This window comes from Lissotriton vulgaris, chromosome 1_1, assembly GCF_964263255.1.
Source record: "Lissotriton vulgaris chromosome 1_1, aLisVul1.2, whole genome shotgun sequence".
NCBI classification, from domain to species: Eukaryota; Metazoa; Chordata; class Amphibia; order Caudata; family Salamandridae; genus Lissotriton; species Lissotriton vulgaris.
The window spans coordinates 1,048,814,579-1,048,832,964 of NC_141685.1; the positions used below are offsets into that span (position 1 = coordinate 1,048,814,579).

At 42.3% G+C, this 18,386-nt stretch overlaps 1 protein-coding gene across 1 annotated transcript in view; it reads left to right on the forward strand.

The window, feature by feature from the left end:
- Positions 1-18,386, forward strand: part of EPOR (erythropoietin receptor) — a 195,634-nt gene that overhangs the window by 87,850 nt on the left and 89,398 nt on the right. The window contains exons 2-3 of the mRNA XM_086962765.1: positions 3,196-3,325; positions 3,723-3,901. Coding sequence (XP_086818891.1) covers positions 3,196-3,325; positions 3,723-3,901 — 309 coding nt within the window. The remainder of the gene's footprint in view (positions 1-3,195; positions 3,326-3,722; positions 3,902-18,386) is intronic.

An 18,386-nucleotide genomic window follows, 5' to 3' on the forward strand; every position in this document is an offset into this window, starting at 1 on the left:
GCAGTAAGCCCACAATAGGTCTTCTCCATCCAGCTTACGGTGTCTGGTAGGTGAAACCTACAAATGGATAAAGAATGGAAAGGCTCTGGCACTGAGTCCCACTTCTTTTAAGGAAGATGTGAAAGCACGTGCAGTAGAAAGAGCAATCTCACACATTGTTAAAAAAGAGCCTGTCGATGAAGTGTGCTGTCTTGATGCCCCATGCTGTATTTTATGTTGGAAGGAAGCAAAATATGAATGATAGTTGATGGAGTTGACCTAACTCCCCTTCGTATGAATATGTATTTTTTATTTACCTTTCTTTCTATTTACATTAGGCAAAGCGGATTGACTTTGTGCCCCATGCTGTATGCTTTGGTGGGTGGAAGCACAATTTAAAGATAGCCGAACAAAAAAATTGAGAAAAGGGCCAACTCAAAGTGTGTGCTTTCGCACAAACGTGCGTGTGTGTAAACTTTAATTACATGAGTGATGCAAAAGCTAGAGAGAGATGTCTGTAGACAAGGCCTAAAAAGCGGACTGATGCAGTACGCATTTCATTAGGCTCACATATCCACAAAATCTCGACTGCAGATGTCATACATATAACTTAAAAAGCCACGTGGAATGATACTTTATAAAACGTGTGGAGAGTATTCAGGAATGTTCCCTGGCTGAAGCATACATTTCCAAATGAGGCTGCAGCTGACCAGCCAATCGTCTCTGCACATGACCGAATAGCAGCCGAAGTATAGTAAACAACTGACTGACGGTCAAGGTCCCTGACCGCTGATCGAGGAGTCGCAGTTGTGTTTTAGCTGGCTGTGCAATACTGAGCTCTCACTGTATTTCTTAGTCAAAGTAAAATCGTGCATGACGTTCAAGGTCATCCTGTAACCGATAGCATTGCCTACATAGAGCAGCAATAGCTCGTTCTGTTGTGAAATGGGTTATATTTGGACCTAGGCATTACTGAGGATGCATTGAAAAGTGCCCTCTACTCCTAGTTTGCCTGACTGAGAAAATGCAATGGGTGAGTTTATTTTAGCTCTGGTCTGCTTTTCTTAGCAGCTTCAGGAAGTGACGTTTCCAGGTCTTAGCCATGGGCTAGCCAGATCTCTTCTACATACCTGCCAACTTCTGGGTGCCTGACATCGTCTTTTTACTTCTATTTTCCCGCTGTATTGAATCAAATTTTTTTAAAAAGCCAGTCAAAACCTTTATAAAGATGCGGAAACTGTTCTGGTTTTATAATGCAATATAGAGTGCAACTGGTAAACCCGGAAATGGCGCTGCATTTTGGTAAGGGCAGTCACAAGAATGCTGCATATGGCTTGATAATCCAGGTTGCATTGTATCATTGTGAAGCATGGGTGTACAAGAAAGGCCCATCACTTATGATTTAGGACTGCTGCTTTATCTCTCGATGTTGTGAATGAAATACAGGGCCGTAGTCCCGCAATCTGCTCAATGTGAGAAGTTATGTTCAGGGGTTTTTAAATGGACCGGGTCGCCCCGGATCTCAGACTCGGTAGTAATTAATAACGGACATTGAATTGGGTCCCTTCATGCCCTTAACTTTACAAACAAAACACTGATTTCTGAACAGTGAGTATTAAAAAAACGTTATGGTAACAAAGTAGCTCCTGCTTATATGTCACATTCTTTACTTAATCTTGCATTCCCTATGAGTCTTTGCTTTTTCCAGGATGTTGTGTTACGGTTTTTGTTCAGGCAGCATATTACTCTTGCCTAGTGCATAATTTTAATTGGGTCGCATTCAGGTATTTATTACGGGGCACACTTGAGTTGTGGCAAGGCAGTTTGAGTTTCTCTCTGTGCCTGTCAGTGGGCAAAGGGTGTTCAGAATACGTGGTCATCCTTTCCTTGGCCACTCTGCAAAGCGCTGGTCACCTGTGCCACTTGCAGTTGTGATTCTGTGCACATGTGTGGGTAGGGTTAGTTTATTTGTTTAAGCCACTCCCTTAATTATATAGGCCCCACCACTTTCGGGGAACCCCCCTCACAATTTTTGTCATTCTACATAATAGTTGTGCTCATAACCGATCGGGAATCTATTGTCCTTCCCTGGATCTTTGCAGCGCAGGGCTCCCTGTCGTGGCCTCGCGGTGGGTGCGCGTGCAGCTGGCGCAGCTGACTGGAAGCCTCCGTGATCGATGGCGCAGAAGCGCTGACACAGGCCGCAGACGCAGCAAGGCCGAGGCCAGTCAAACAACTCCGTGCCGGAGCGGCCCAGCAAAATAATGGCACATTATGTGTGTCATTTGCTGTTGATCTCCCAGCGCAGCCTGGCACATGGCACTGCGGAGCCTCCAGGGAAAGGAGACCGCTGGTGCAATTTATTCTCCTCATCCCGGAGCCATTGTAATGCAGAGATGTTACGAAGCAACCCATGACATGTCTGACATTTACTGTAATCATGCTCGCTTTTCAGGCAGCCAGGAGCTGCTGCTAAGTATGTCGCGGTCACGTGGATATTTGTCTCGGTCACGTCACGTGGATATTCTTAAGGCGGCGGTTGGCAAGACTTGGATTTTTTTTTAATGCTCAATTTGTGCAAATCCGCGTAAAATAGAAAGATCTATAGTACGTATGATAATATCACATACTTTGATTTCGGTAGGCTTAACGGTGTCTGCTGCCATATGGGAAACAAGTCAGGTCCCGGGCCGGCCAGCCAATCACAGCGCGGCCCGGGAATGACGTCACGGGGGTGTCCCGGGCCGGCAGCCAATCACAGCGCGGCCCGGGACAAAGGGGCGGGACTTAAAAAAAGCCTTAGAAACGCCCCCGAATCGCGTTTTCCTGAGAAAGCGTGATTGACAGCCTCTGTCTCCCAATGGCTAGCCTCCATTTATGGAGCTAGCCAATGGGAAACAGAGGCGGTCCGAACATCCCTACTGTAGACAAAAGTTTTCGATCTGGGAGGGGCACTGCGTGCCCCTCGCCAGGTCGAAACCTAAAAATGTGTCTCTCTCCAGTAATGTGGTGGGCTTAGAGCTACACATTTTCTTAGACCTCTGTTCTGCCTGCCTTAGTGAATGAGTGCTGAGGGACAATGTTAAGTAATGCTGTTTTTGTGGGGATGGGCTGTGCAATCTTTGACTCACACACATGGTAGCATCAGCCCACTTGTTTGAGTTACTTGGTGGTAATTTCTGCCCCTGAATATTTTTTTTACTTTCTTCCCTACAGCAGCAATACTGATTTCGCAGGAATCTGAATACATCAAATGCTTCACTCAAAAACTGGAAGATCTAACCTGTTTCTGGGAGGACAGTACAGCAGGAGAGATGTTACCATACAGCTTCTACTATCAGGAGGAGTGAGTACCTTGCCTACATATAGGAGCGAGGGGAGCAATGGTTGGTTATGAGTGGGTATAAACAAGAGAGCTCCATATGAGGAAACTCACTACCCTGGAGGCCCAATCCTACAGTTATGCATGGCCACTAAAGACACTGATAAATGAATGGTGTATATCACAGTATTATAAAATAGTCTTATTAGTTACCTGCATGGCGTTTGAAAGTCCAACAATGCTCTAAGCACTAACTGCGGGGATTCACTTGGGATTCTATACAAGGTTCAAAATTGGACAAGTTGTGTAGGTTTGGGAGAGGGACATGCAGCGGGACACACAGGGTTCAGGGAGTCATGGGATAATGAATGAGTAGGATAATCTGTTCATGGGTTGCCTCTGAGCGTATTGATGTTCACAGGGGGCAAGATGAGAAGGCATGCATCCTGAGCACCCAGCAAATGGCAGAGAAGACAATGTACTACATCTGTTCCATTCCCATGGCGGATGTACCTCTCTTCACCAACTTCAGCCTGAAAATCACATCTGGCCACGAGGGATCCAAGCCTAGGCAGAGGAGCCTCTCCGTGGAAAAACTCGGTAAGCATGGGACAAAATTAAGTTTGGGGTGGACAAGGGCATCATAGCACCTAAAGATTGAGTGCTAAATAGGTAGAAACATCCTCTCTTGTAAAGCAATAAAATGTAAAGTCTTGCAGTAAAATACTCTAAAATGTCAATCAAGGGTATTAAAACCTTGCATTGCATTTGAATAGAGGTCAGGCTCTGCTGCCAACAGCATGCTGCACTTGGCCGAAGGCTCTCTGCAGTGGGTGGTTGGCTGCCCTCGAGGGGTGTGTGTGTGTGGGCGGGGGATGACTGGCGTATGGCCTGTCCAAAGGCCAGGTCCTGTGCCCAACCTCACGCTGTTCATGGCAGAAGGCTGTGCGCAGTACAGGGTTGACCGAATGTGGGTGGGTGGACGCAGGTTCTAGCCACTGACCAGGCCAGGTGTCCAAACGTATGCTGCACATGGCTGAAGGCCCATAGCGGAGATTAAAGGCGTATTACCTTATTATAAGTGTCCACTTTTGGAATGGGGTAGTTACTTTGGAGTGGCCTTTAACTACCAGTATATCCTTCTAAGGCGGGCTATGATGGTATATACGGACCTACTGTCATCATAAAGCTTAGTGTTCTTATACATTCATAGTCTGCTGTAGCAGGCTATACTGCTCTGGTGGACTATAAGACTATATTAACATTAATAGACAAGACACGACAGACTGTTTTGGGGATTCAACTAAAAACATGAAAAAGGGGGCATCAAAAGTAAACTTGTATTAAAAAAACCTTATTTTTTGTGCACCTGCTCGTTTGCGGTCAAGAGCTCTTCCCAGGTGCTGGTACTTTGCTACACTACAGAAACAAATGTGCCGCAATTCATACAATAAAAAACAATTCATTGGTAGAGGCAGTTGCATTCCTGGCTCAGGGCAGCAGCAGCATTGGGAGAAGCAGTGTCACCAGGTTAGACACTGTGAAGTGGAGTGCTAGATGTGAAGGCTCCTTCATCCTCTTGCTGTTTTATCTTTGCAGCATTGAGTTACCTGGTGTATTTCAAGTCAATATCCCAGAGGTACAGACGAATACTTCTTCTTCCCATTGCCTCTGTAAATTTGCTACTTGCACAGATTGCAGGTCACCACCTTCGCCGACACATTCCTTTCACCTGATTGGATGGTGAAAATCTCCCACACGATGGACTGAGAGTGCTTTGTGAGTCGTCCTGCTGCTTCTCTTCATCGCTAGAGTGATCTTATTGGTCTTCTCCTCCTGATGCCATTTTTTGTTTCAGGTTAAAATTCCCCAAACTGTCAAAAAAGGAAACAAAAGACAGTAGATAGTGAACAGGGTGTCACTAGTGTGAACCACCACTCCCTAATAATAGTAAGAAGGTGGGAATTACCTCCCTATGCCTCAAACGAATGACATTAGCCTATCAAATGGCGTTTCTCTATCTATCATAGCTTCCGGTGTACCATTTTCAGCTAATGCAACACCTAAAAACTCTGGCATTTCACTAAAACATTCAAGAAAACGTTCCCATTTGGGCCAAACGTTGAATAAAATGCCCCTTCATAGTAAACACATTTGTTTAGCTTGACCTGGAACTGGAGGTAAACCCTTGAGGGATACCCTTGGGACATTCTAATTAGTTTTATGGGTCCCACAAGAGTACCGCAGATATCAATGGGAGGTTAAAAAAAATAAAAAAAATTAAAGCAGCCATTTGATTGGATACTCTGGAGACATTAATCAAAAAAGCTAAAATTATTTTCCTGACCAAGATTACTGGATTTGGTGTTTAACAGCGCCAGTTAGCAGAAATTGCACTCTGAAGTCATCATGGGCTCACATAAAATTGGAGACCAGCAAAATACAAAGCGCATCATCCACGAGCCTTAATCATGATATGATATACCATCTAAAGATGATGACATCCGTGTTCCCCAAGCACTTACGCAACAAAGCAACACGCAAGTCCAGCAAAGGAGTCTCTGGGATGGCAGTTTTTCGCACTTCTAGCTAGCAAAAAATAATACGTGCTCAGAAGATTATGTGCACTTTGTGCCAGAAGGTGCGACATAGAGGGAAAAGGGGACAGTATTTACTGGGAACAATAAGAATGTGGAACAACATGAGGGTTATGCACCCAAACAGTATAGAGCATGCAGAGATGCAGAAGAAGCGAGCAGTAGAAAGAGAACCAACTTTTCCAGAGGAGGTGCTGGAACAAGTAGGGGAAGATAATGATGACAACATGCAACATTTTGGAATATATTGCAGACACTGCCATAACGTTGCGGCCTGTGGTAAAAGGAATAAAATATATAGATAGTCCATGGAACAGCAACTCCAAACAGAACACAAAGACTTGAGTAAAAAATAAAATAAATAATAAAATATGTTCACAAAGGTATTAAGCTATATCAAAACAAATTCACAATAATAATAGTTAGATACTGTAAACAAATTGTGAAAAGGAAAAAAAAAAGTGGAAAAAAAATTAGGAAAGCAGTTTTTTGAAATTTGTAAACAAAATGGGAAAACAAAACACACATGTAAAAAATTGTAACCACTCTCTTCTACACAAGGGGTTCGGCGATCGCGGGATATTGGATGCAGGGCCAGGCTGAAGGCTGGGCCCTGTGGCTAAAACTCCATCGTGCAGGGTCATGCACGGTGCGGGGGTAAAAACTAATCCTGAAACACCGAAATTCACTAGTTATAGTTTACTGAGCTATCTATAACTTGCACCCCCATGCCCTGCTTAGGACCTACCATATTACATCACTCATGACATGTAACATGACATCATTGATGACATCACTCATGACATTTCAAATTACATTAATGGCATTACTGATAACACCATAGTCACATACAGCATAGAGCTACTGGGACATAGTTCCAAAATGTTCCCCATGTCCTACAATCGTAGTCGGGGAATACTGCAGAAAACATTGCTGACTGCCATAGTGTTGTATAGTAGTTATTCATTTTAAAAAGTCTAGACCACACTTCTCCCATGTTTAATGATGATATCAACACACGTTAACCAATTCATATGATGATAATATGATATATACCTATGGAAATCCGAATTAAACTTTGAAAACTTCCTAAATTTTTGGAACTCTGAATCTTTTGGAATACACTGTGTTGTTGTTACACACACAGGTCCACACAAGTGTGCCCACCACAGGGATGCGCTTACACCCCAGTAGCGCACTCAACCCCATAGACCACACTTTCCACATCCGAATAGCAGATTGCACAACTTTGAGGCACACTTTTTTATGGTGACTCTGTTCTCCAAAGTAGTGATAGAAGCTACCTGCTTCATTGCCTCAGCATTCTTGATATATAGCCAGTACTATTGAAAGTTGAATTATAGAGGCCACTGACTAATATGGCTATATGTATTAACACAGCAAAGAAGTAAAAGCATTAAAAATGTTGTAGTGCCCAACATATTTTTGCTAACAGAAGCATAAAATATTTCAATGCCCTCAGTGGACCCTAATAAGCCCATATAAAGCTGCTATAGATTGAGTCTAATTTGTTGAACCAAACCACCCTTAAAGTTATTGGAATCACCCTGAACAGGTATAGGAAAGTGACCAACATATGCGAGTCAGATTTATACGAAGATATATGGCGATCTCATCTATTCTAAAATCTTGCGTTATACAAAATGTATGCGCCAGTTTTGTATGATTTAATGGATAACCAAAGATTTCCCCAAAAGTGTTGGCCTCTCTTTGTATCGCTTAAATAGATATGTCCACAGACGATGTTGTTACAGCGATATCATCAGCATGAGCCATTATCGTGGTAGCATACCCTTTATATTCTATTAGTTAGTTTCTATCATAATCTATTGGTTAGTTTCTATCATTATCTAAAAGCTTAAGTAAAAAGGGTTCTAAATACAGAGCAAAATCAACATGGGCATCATTGAGGAGGGCTGAGAATTATCCTATGCTTTTTTACCTTTTTCCACAGATTGTATCTTAGCTTCAGGTGCTCTGTAAGGGGACTGTTTATCAGAGCATTATTCTTTTAGTAGTCTTCCACAGATATGAGCATGTTATACTCTGTCAGAGGCTTATTCTGCTTCAAGCAGGATCATTGCAGAAGAAGAAGTCATGAAGCTAGCAATATCAAATAGTGTAAATTCTTTGGCAATAGGATCAATTGTTCCTCTTGCTGGGATAAGCCTATATTTCCAAGGTGGAACTAATTTGACAATGATCCTGCTCAGCCATATGTCCATAATTGTTAGAGTACATTTTTGACTCTCTATTCATTTATGAAATAGGCCTATAAGAGCTTGGATCTAAAGGGAGTTTATTTTACTTAAGAAATATTACTATATTAGTAAGGAACCATGATTGCGGGATCTAGCAATCTTTCTTGTACCCCCAATAACAAAGGTAAAAGAACTGCTATAATAACATACTAAAACCGGTAACGCTGAGATTGTATTTTCTCCTATTATTTGTGAAAGGTGCTTATAACTTTTTTTGTTCATCATGTGATAGAGATTCTAAATTTATGGTATCTGGATATGAATCTATCAAACTTTGCGTAGGGTTGTTTTTTTCTTCAAATAAATCCTGACACTATTCTCGAAACACTGATACAATATTATCTGAACTGTACATAACATCTCCCTTTGTATTTTGAATAGCATCTATTCTATTTCTAGTTCATGTCAAATCTTGTTTTAAATGCCAAAACCTTACCCACAATTTCACTATATTCATAATGTTGGTGCATTATTTATTGCGTACCTTCTAGCAAACTCCTAACAATTAATATTACGAATGCCTCCTCTTGCCACAGTGATATATTCGTGTGTGGGTTTATTAATTTAAAAAAACAAATGTTAAAGCTAAGTTATAGCTTGGAAAACTTATTTTGTCTATACAACCCTAACGTAAACTATACAAATCTTAGACCTTCTAAGGTTATAGAAGTTATAATTAGGACTTAAATTTCTAATTTATGCACCACTAGTTATAACTTTAATTTTTAATCAACGCATCACCTTCAATTTACTACAAGTCACGCATCACCATACACACTTGTGTCAATTCACTCCCCACAATACATTAACTATAACTCACCACTCTACCATGTACTGTGTTCTCTCAATTAATATCATTTCAGATGTCATAAGTGTTGTTATAAATGTTATCATTTCACAAATGGATGGAGAAGAGGCGAGTTATAATTAATGTAGTTGGGCAAGTGAGGTGACAAGAGTTTGTACGGAGGTGTCTTGTCTAAACTGTATTGAGAAATTTGAAGTTTGGAAATACTTGCTGCTAATGCGCTGGAAAAATGTGTTTTGGGGGGAATGTATAGCACTCAGCGGCCATCTTATTGGGCCATCTCTCAGGAGCAGGTAGCGCTCTAGCACCTGCCATCCTCTCGCTTGGCCCCGGCCAGCATATTTAATCATGGCCGTGGCGCGGGCAGGTCCGCTACACTAATGGTACATGTGGCACTCCTCATGGCCATTTTGGCCTTTTAAATATCCTCGCATTTTAAAATCACTCTTGAATATGTGTTTGTGTTTTGTGTAAAATGTATTAGGGAATTTGAAGTTTGAAAATACTTGCTGCTAGTCCGCTGGGAACAATTTAGTTTGGGGGGAATTTATAGCACTCAGCGGCCATCTTATCTGGCCATCTCTCAAGAGTGGGTAGCACTTTAGCATCTAGCAGCCACTTTCTCGCTCCTGGCCAGCCTATTTAATCATGGCTGTTTTGCAGACGCGCCACAGGTGCACCAAAGACAAGTCTGTCTGCGCCTAATCATGGCTGAATGAGCCCAGAGGCCAGGAACACTGGTCCACTGTCTCCTGATAGGCTGGTCTACTCTACATCCCAATTACTTGCCCTCCGTCTCACTACTCCAAGAGCCTGTCCCTCCTTTTGGAATCTAGAGTCCCTGGGGGGAAAATGCCTGTATTGTAAGTTCACACTCACTGATTCTCTTTCAGCAGTGAAAACTCATACCAACTGCTACCACTCACCCCCTAAAGGTGCTGCTACGCAAGAACCCAGATCTGACCACCTTAAGTTTTTCAATATTAATTGCTGCTCACTAGTCAAACACCATTCCAAAATGTTGAATTTTCTAACTGACCATGGCCCTGACGCTGTTGTTTTTAACCGAAACTTTGCTTAAGGGGTCCTCAATTCCAGATATTTTTGCAGCACTGCCCTCGGATTACTGCATACATAGAGTGGATTTCATAGATAAGAAAGGGTGAGGCATTGCGATTATTTTTATGGTACAGTATGTTTGCAAAATGGACAAGCCCATCATTCCTGATTGTGAGGCTTTCTCCCTGTCCCTATCTAATAACTTTGCCATGTCAGGTGCTTTGATTAATCGCTCCACTGGATCTGCGAGCAAATGGAGCACCAGCTTGACTGAGGCTGATCCCTGTATATTGTAAAATATGCCAACTTTACAATACTCGGGGAATCTCAAAATTTATCTTGAAAATAAAACCTGTAAAACTGCTTCCTCATTGATTGAGGATATTAATGGCCCTAAATGTCCAGCCTATTAACAACACTCTCACTCACGAGGCTAATCATCTGATTGATCCTATATTCTCAAATCTGAAGAGCTTGCGAGTGGATCAGCCAATTCCCCTTTCTTGGTCTGATCATTTTGCCGTCCCTTTTCCCTCCTATTCTCTTGTGCATCCCGTTCGGCAGGTGTTGATCGAATCTTAATGCTCCTGATCTAAAGTCCACTTTGGAGTTGAAGTGCCAGATGCGGTGCAACTCAGTGTTAACTGACGCACCCATTATTGATAGTTGGATTAGGTCTTAGCTTGATTCCTTAATTCCCTCCATGAGCTGAAAGCATCACAGAATCTTTCCACTGGCCTGTTGGTTTAATTATATTTTGCGTGAAAATAAAAAGATCTGTCAAGCCCTGGAAAGAGTATGGAATATATTACCATGAAGAGGACAAACTACAGTATAAGTCGGCTTTAAAGGACTACCACAAAAATTGTTGTGCTGCCAGAGCCTCTTTATTTTCTGAAAAAAAACCATTGAATCAAAATTGCCCTAAAACTGTTTTCCAAGTTGTCAAAACTCTGTCAGATCCCGCAAACATTGTCCCAGTTGTGCGTCTCTCACAGTCTCAGTGCAATGAGTTAGCTAGGTTTTTTTTCAAATAAAATTGCAGACATTCAGGCCTCTTTTCCCACTACATTAGACCCTAATTGCCATCAGGTGCATCTCCCCATGCCTTGCTCACTTAGCTCATTTCAGCCCCTGGATCTCCTGACTTTCTCATCGCTCCTTACCATCACCAAATCAGGTTCCCTTCTGGACCCTTGTCCTCCTTTGGTACTTGGCAAACTCGACCTGCAATTTCTGTAGCTACTCGCTGAGCTTCTAAAAGATTCATTTTCTGAAGGCACTGGTCCAAAATCTTGATAACATGCAATAGTCAGGTTCTTGCTTAAAAAGCCAAACTTGGTTCCTTTTTCTGGTCTAACTATAGGCTGATATCTCTATTGCCTACTCTGGTCAAAGTTTTGGAAAAGCACATGAATAAACAGCTCATGCGCCGCCCACTCTCGCCGAGTCAGAATGTCCGAGGCATCCGTTAGATAATGGTGGCAATGCTGCACTGATTCTTTTATCCACAATGAACCACAACCCTCTCCTCCAAAGACTAGAGGCAATGGGTGTGCAGGGTATGGCCCTGTCTTGGCTGGGATCTTTCCTGCAAAACCATGTTTTTCAGTTTCACACTCATCAGCTCAGCTCAAAGTCATATCCTTTACCATCTGGTGTCCCTCAGGGCTCCACCCTTAGTCTGACCCTTTTTAACCTTTACGTAAGGCCACTTGCAGATATTGTAGAAAACTACGGTCTTACTCTTCTTTCATATGTCAACGACACCAAGTTCATTGTCTCCCTGTCATCTCAGGAGAAGTGTAGGGCAGTGGCTCTGACCAGCTGCCTCACAATTTTCTTCCTGTATGAATGCTAATTCTCTTAAATTTAATGGGTATAAGACCGAGGTTCTGCTGGTGGGCAACCTCCTCCATCTTTGGGGTCCTCATCTATGGCCAGAGGCTATGGGTACTGTTCCTACTCCAGTACCTGTTGTCAAGAATCCAGGGGATCTAGCTTGATGACAGGCAGTGAGTCACCAAATCACCAAGCTGGTGTCCACCAGTTTTGACATTTTAAGATGGCTAAGGAAAATTCTGGGTTGTCTTCCTGTCTCCACCCAAAGAACCATTATCCCGGCCTAGGTCGTTTCCAGGCTGGATTACGGTAACATTCTTTACCTAGGTGTTACAAAGGGCTTGCTCAAAAAGCTTCAGATAGTGCAAAACACACCATGGCTAAACTCTGGTTGCCAACTGAACACTGAGTTCAACTCAAAGCATTACGCTATGTGCACAAATGTCTCTCTAATTCTGGCCCCTTCTATCTCAAATCTCTGGTATCACCATATACACCTAGGGGGTCTTAGTGCTCAGGCAATCTTGATCTTCCTGTAATTCCCAGAATTAGGAACCACCATCAAAGAGGTCGTGCTTTTTACTACTTAGGCCTGAGGCTGTGGAATTCCTTATCTCCTGCTCGGAGAGCATGTCGATCTCTCTTGGTTTTCCGCAAGAAGTTAAAAACCTGGTTGTTCGGACTTTGGTGACTATAAAGGCCAGTCTTGTTGTATCTGGTGCAGCTTAGCACTGGGAAACCGTTTTGGTACAACCACACACCCACTCCCTTTTACAGTCTCTCACATACCCAATCACTCATCCATAGACCACTTACACACCCACTCACTCACCAACACAGCCACTCACACAGTCACTCACTCATCCATAAAATCACTGCCTCAATTAATCATGCAGTCACTCCCTCACTCATACAGGCACCAGCGCACCCACTAGCTCACCTATACACCTACTCACAGACCTCCTTATTCACCCATACATCCAGTCACACACTCACTCACTCACACATTCAGCCACACACACACGCATACACACAGTTAGACAACCACTCAGGTAATCTCTGTTTAAACATGAAATCCCTCAGTAGTACACAATCCGTAAAAATAAGTATAATAATAACAGTAACAACAATATAATAGAATAGATTGGAGTGGCTTACAGTGCAGGGCAGAAGAGTGGAATAGCGCAGAGTGTAGTAGCATACAGTGTAGTGCCATACGCTGAAGTGGCGTACAGTTGAGGGGGGCAGTGTGAAACAGCATAGAGTGGAGCGGTGTAGAGTGGAGTTGCATAAGGTGGAATAGCCTAGAGGGGTTGGCAGGTGCGGAATAGTGTGCAGTTGAGTGACATAGAGTAGAGTGGCGTATAGTGAAGTAGCAAACAGGGGAAGAGAGTGGAGTGTTGTACAGTGAAGTGGCAAAAAGTGTATTAGGGTAGAGTGGCGTAGTGTGCAGCGGTGTGCTGTAGACTGTAGTGTTGTGGGGTGTGGTAGAGTGCAGTAGCACATAGTGGAGTGGCACAGAATGTAGTTGCACACACTGGTATAGCGTACAGGGAGTGGGGTATAGTGGAGTAAAGTAGAGTGGAGTGGTGTAGATTGTAATAGCACAGTGTAGTGGGGTAGACTACAGTGGAGTGGAGTACAGTGGGGTGGTATACGGTGGAATAGCATAGAGTGGAGTGGCATACAGTGGAATAGCGTAGAGTGGGGTTTCATACAGTGGAAAGGCATAGAGTGGGAATGGCGTAGAGTGGAGTAGCATATAGTCAAGTGTCAGTGCAGCGTCGTATAGTGAAGTGGCGTACAGTGTAGATCGGTAGAGTGGAACAGCATACAGTAGAGTGGCGTGGAGTGGCAGAGAGTGGAGTAGCGTACAGTGAAGTGGCATACAGTGGAATAGGGCAGAGTAGAGTGGCGTAGAGTGAACTGGCATACAGTGGAATAGCATATATTGACTGAATAAATGAATGAATGGAAAATATGTCATTTGTAAAGTGCATAGTTGTATTAAAGACGTCGGGCGCTACAAGCTAATTACAAATAAAAGGAGAAAAAAAGATGAAACTGACTGAAACACTGTCACTTCATGAAGGCTTCATTGAGTGCAGCACGAATGTTAGTTCCGGAGAGCATTCAACCGCTTAGGGGCTAAAAAAAATAGGAGCGACCTCCCAGGTGAGCGCACAAAACCGAAGGGACCATCAGCAGTAACTGATTAGAGGATCTAAGAGTATCAGAGGGAAGGTATTCCTGAGATAGACAGGGTCTTTATCATGACAAGCTCTGAAGGTAAACAGAAGACATTTAAAAATAATGCATTGACACACACAAAGCTAATAACAGGATCTTAATGTCCAGATATAGAATCCTGTTGAGGAATGTTCAGCAGGAGCTAAGCAGTTGCATTCTGGATCCCTTATAAACGCTGAAGCAGATAGTCTGGGAATCCCAGATAGAGAATATTTGCATAGTTTAATCGTGAAGTGATTAATGAAAGAACAATGGTTTTCCTGGTAGATTCCGGCAAAAGTAAACTAATTTTTTTCAGACTTTTTACAATAGAGAAGCAGGAACCAGTTATGGTTTTTACATGTGGTGCAAAGGTAAGAGCTTTATCGAATTTCTTTTTTTTATATTGTAGTGGCATAGAATGCAGCGGTGTAGAGTGGAATAGCATAGAGTGTAGTAGGGTACAGTGGAGTGGCGTACCGTATAGTGGGATACAGTGGAAAAGCATAGAGTGGAATGGTGTAGAGTGGAGTTGCATACCATGGAACAGCAGAGAGCGGATTGTCCGACAGTATATTAGTGTACAGTGGAGTTGTGTAAAATGGAGTGGCGTACATTGGAGCGGTGTAGAGTTGAATATATGATGTTACAACGCAAACAATTACAAAGCCTGCTTTTACAACGCAGTTTTTACATCGCAAATACCATTACGTCGAATGATTTTACAACGCATGCCATTACAAGGCATTCCATTATAACGCATACCATTATATTGGCAAAGGTGACATAGGGATCTTAGCATCCTGTTCTCATCGCAAGTCTAACCCATACCGGTTCTGACAAAAGGGGCTTAATACTAAGAGCAATATACATAACATGTATCAATAGGAACATCTCCTGCAACATCTTAAGTGGCAAAATATCAATCAACTTCCGTTTAGCTTTCACATCGCACACAGGGATGACGCTCTCCCACAAACACCGGTACATTGGTATGGTGACAGGAGTGTTCAGATCATTGTGGCCTTGACCTATGTGTCTTCACTTGAGCCACTTGGCAGCTCTTGCAGCTGGCACATTCTTCTGCGCATATGTCTCCCATTCAGCACACTGCTGACAATTCTCAGCCATGCTGGATTCTTAGATAGGCATTTTAATGTGGGCCCAAATAGGATGTGTGTTTGTAAAGCGCTTGAATGCCGTGGCGTCTTGGCACTGATGTGTAAGGAAGTGGTACAGCCTATGTTATCAAAGCTAGATTAAGGTAAACAGACAAGTTTTCAGATCTTTCCTAAAGGATTGTCGATTTGACTGAAATCTCATGGCTGTTGGCATTTTGTTCCATAACTTTGCTGCACAGTTTGAGAAAGTTCTTCTGTTTGTTAAAAGAAAAATAGGTTATTTTTATAACCTTCTTATAACTTATCTCCCAGATGATCTTTCTGCGATCCAACATAAATGGGAGGAAAAATTGTGTGTAGATGACTTGATGTTAAAGGAATCAATTACAATAGCTAATACTATTCTAATTACAGGACGATCAAGAACCCAGCACTATATGGCTATGTTTGATCTTTATCATACCCCAGCAAAAATCATGAAATGGGGGGGTACTGCTGGTATAATGTGTAATCGGTGTACACAGATGGGAGCAGATTCAATACATATGTTTTTCTCATGCTCCAAATTACATGGTATTATTCAGCAAATACAACTTTTCATTGAAAGAATTACAGGGAGAACGATAACTCTTACACCAGAATTGATTTTATTTGGGCTATCATTAGATACTTCAGTAAGCGAACAACAACACTTGATCTTTATTATAGTATCTGAATATCGGGCATGCATTACTCAGGAATGGATCAACCCAGATCCACCATCGTTTTCTATGTGGAGGGCCCGCTTGCTAGCAAAATTTAACTTTGAATCAGCTATATATGCAATTAAAGGAAGGAAGAAGAAACAATTAGGGATGAAAATTTGGGCTCCGGTACAACAATGGATCCACGAGAAAATGACTTAAAATATTCATTTGTGTAAACTTCTGTTGGATTGCTTTGTTTCGTGTTGTGTTTTACTGTATGGTATATTGTATACATGTAATATGTAATCGAGTTAATTTGTGTATATTTGCAACCTGAAAGTAATAATAAAAAATAAAAAAAATAAAAATTATAAAAAAGAGAAAGTTCTTCCACCCCATCTCACTCGCCTAATCCTATCAATCTGGAGAAGGCCCAGGCTACTGGATCTCAAAGCGCGAGCGGGGGTATAGGGCAGAAACTTTTTTCGGATGACCTTGGCCCCTCCCCCGTAGAGTGCTTTATGAACCAGGCATAGAGCCTTGAATTCCACACGTTGCTGCACGGGGAGCCAGTACAGTGCTCTAATTCCTGCCACGGTTGATTGACCTCTAGGTATATTTAGGAGTAGCCTCGCAGCAGCATTCTGTACTGACTGTAGCTTACTCATCTGGGTTTTGTTAATCCCCTTCAGCAAAGCATTGCAATAGTCAAGTTTAGATAGTAGGAGAGCCACCACCACTGTCTTTTGTAATTCCTGCGCAATGACAGGGAATATCTTTCTCAGGGTTTTTATTAGAAAGAAGCAGGCAGAGGTAAGACTATTTAACTGAGCAGAGAAGTTTAGCTGGCTATCAAAAATGATTTCGAGGTTTCTGACCTTGGGCACGGGGTGGGACGTTCCCCGGCTCTCACTTGCCACCAGGAGTTGTTCCACAGGGATTGTCCCTGACCAAACTCAATAACCTCTGTCTTATCTGTATTGATTTTCAGGAAGCTATGGTTCATCCAGGTCATGATTTCAGTAGGGCACATGTGAAACCTAACAGCTGTGTCTTCAGGTTGTTTAGCTATCGAGATTATAAACTGAGAATCATCTGCATATGATACGAGGGTGAAACCATGCTTCCTGATAAGTCTGGCCAGGGGAACGACATAGATATTAAACATCGTTGGTGATAGGGTTGATCCCTGGGGAATCCCATGGGGAATATGAAAACTATCTGACTGCATGCCCGCCCAGTACAAGCTCTGCTTCTTCTCCTCCAAAAATGATGAGAGGAGGGTCAGAGCCAAACCCTTGAGCCCTACTTCCTGTAGCCGCTGCACTAACACAGTGTGATTCACGGTGTCAAAGGCTGCTGACAGATCTAATAGTACGAGGACTGCTCTGCCCCCTCTGTCAACTATTTTGCGGATCTCCTCAGTTGCTACAATCAGAGCAGATTCTGTGGGGTGGTATGATCGAAAACCATGCTGAGTAGAGTCCAGCAGGTTGTTGGTGTCCAGGTATACTGTATAATGTATTTATACTAAGGCAAAACAAACACAAAAGAACATTAATTTATGAAGAAAAGCCTATTATGTTCACCTCCCACCATTCTAATACCCTGTATTAATTATTACCTAGCAAAAGCTAATAATTTAAAGCAGCCTTTCTATAATTCGTGCGCAACATGCAAAATGTGCAATGTACAACATAGCATACACATGCACTAGTGCAAATTTTCAAAGCGCAAACAGTTAATACATGCTCATAGCAACATGCTCTAATGATAGCTTTTCAGGCAAAATGTGTTTGCCCCACATGTAGTGTTGGTACATGGTTGATTAATTAATACACATTATAAGAAAGAGGTGTTATGAACTGAATATGCATTGTCTAAATATACAACAAAACCAAGGTCTCTTGAGATGGGAACAGAGGAACAAAGGTCTTTCATGGAGAGGAGTCTGGAGGAAACATTCCATTCCTTATCTCAAGGGTAGAGAGGCCACAGTAAGCCTACCAAAGTAAACTGAAATCACAAGGTTTAACTACACTGCAAAATGCTTGTTATTTCAGCACAATTATGTGCTGCTTTAAAAGTAAAAAACATTTCTTAAATTAAATGTACATTCTATGGTGAGGTTAAATCTAAACTAAACACTTTTTTCCACCCTGGATTAATTAATTGAGCATGGGTTTTAAATGAAAGCATTTCAGACTGAAAGCATTTTGACTATGCCTCATTTCATGTTTCATGTGTTTTCATTTCCACGAAAATCAGTGTGTCATTTTAAAATGCAGTTTGTCTAAAACACAAAAACCAATCAATGCCTGAATGTAGGTGAAATCTGAGCTACATCACCATTACAATGCAAAATACCTTAAGGGGAACAGTAGAGTACGTGTTGGATAGTGTAGGGGTAAAAATTACTATTCCCATGTACCCCAAAACCCATACCCACCCTAAAATTAAA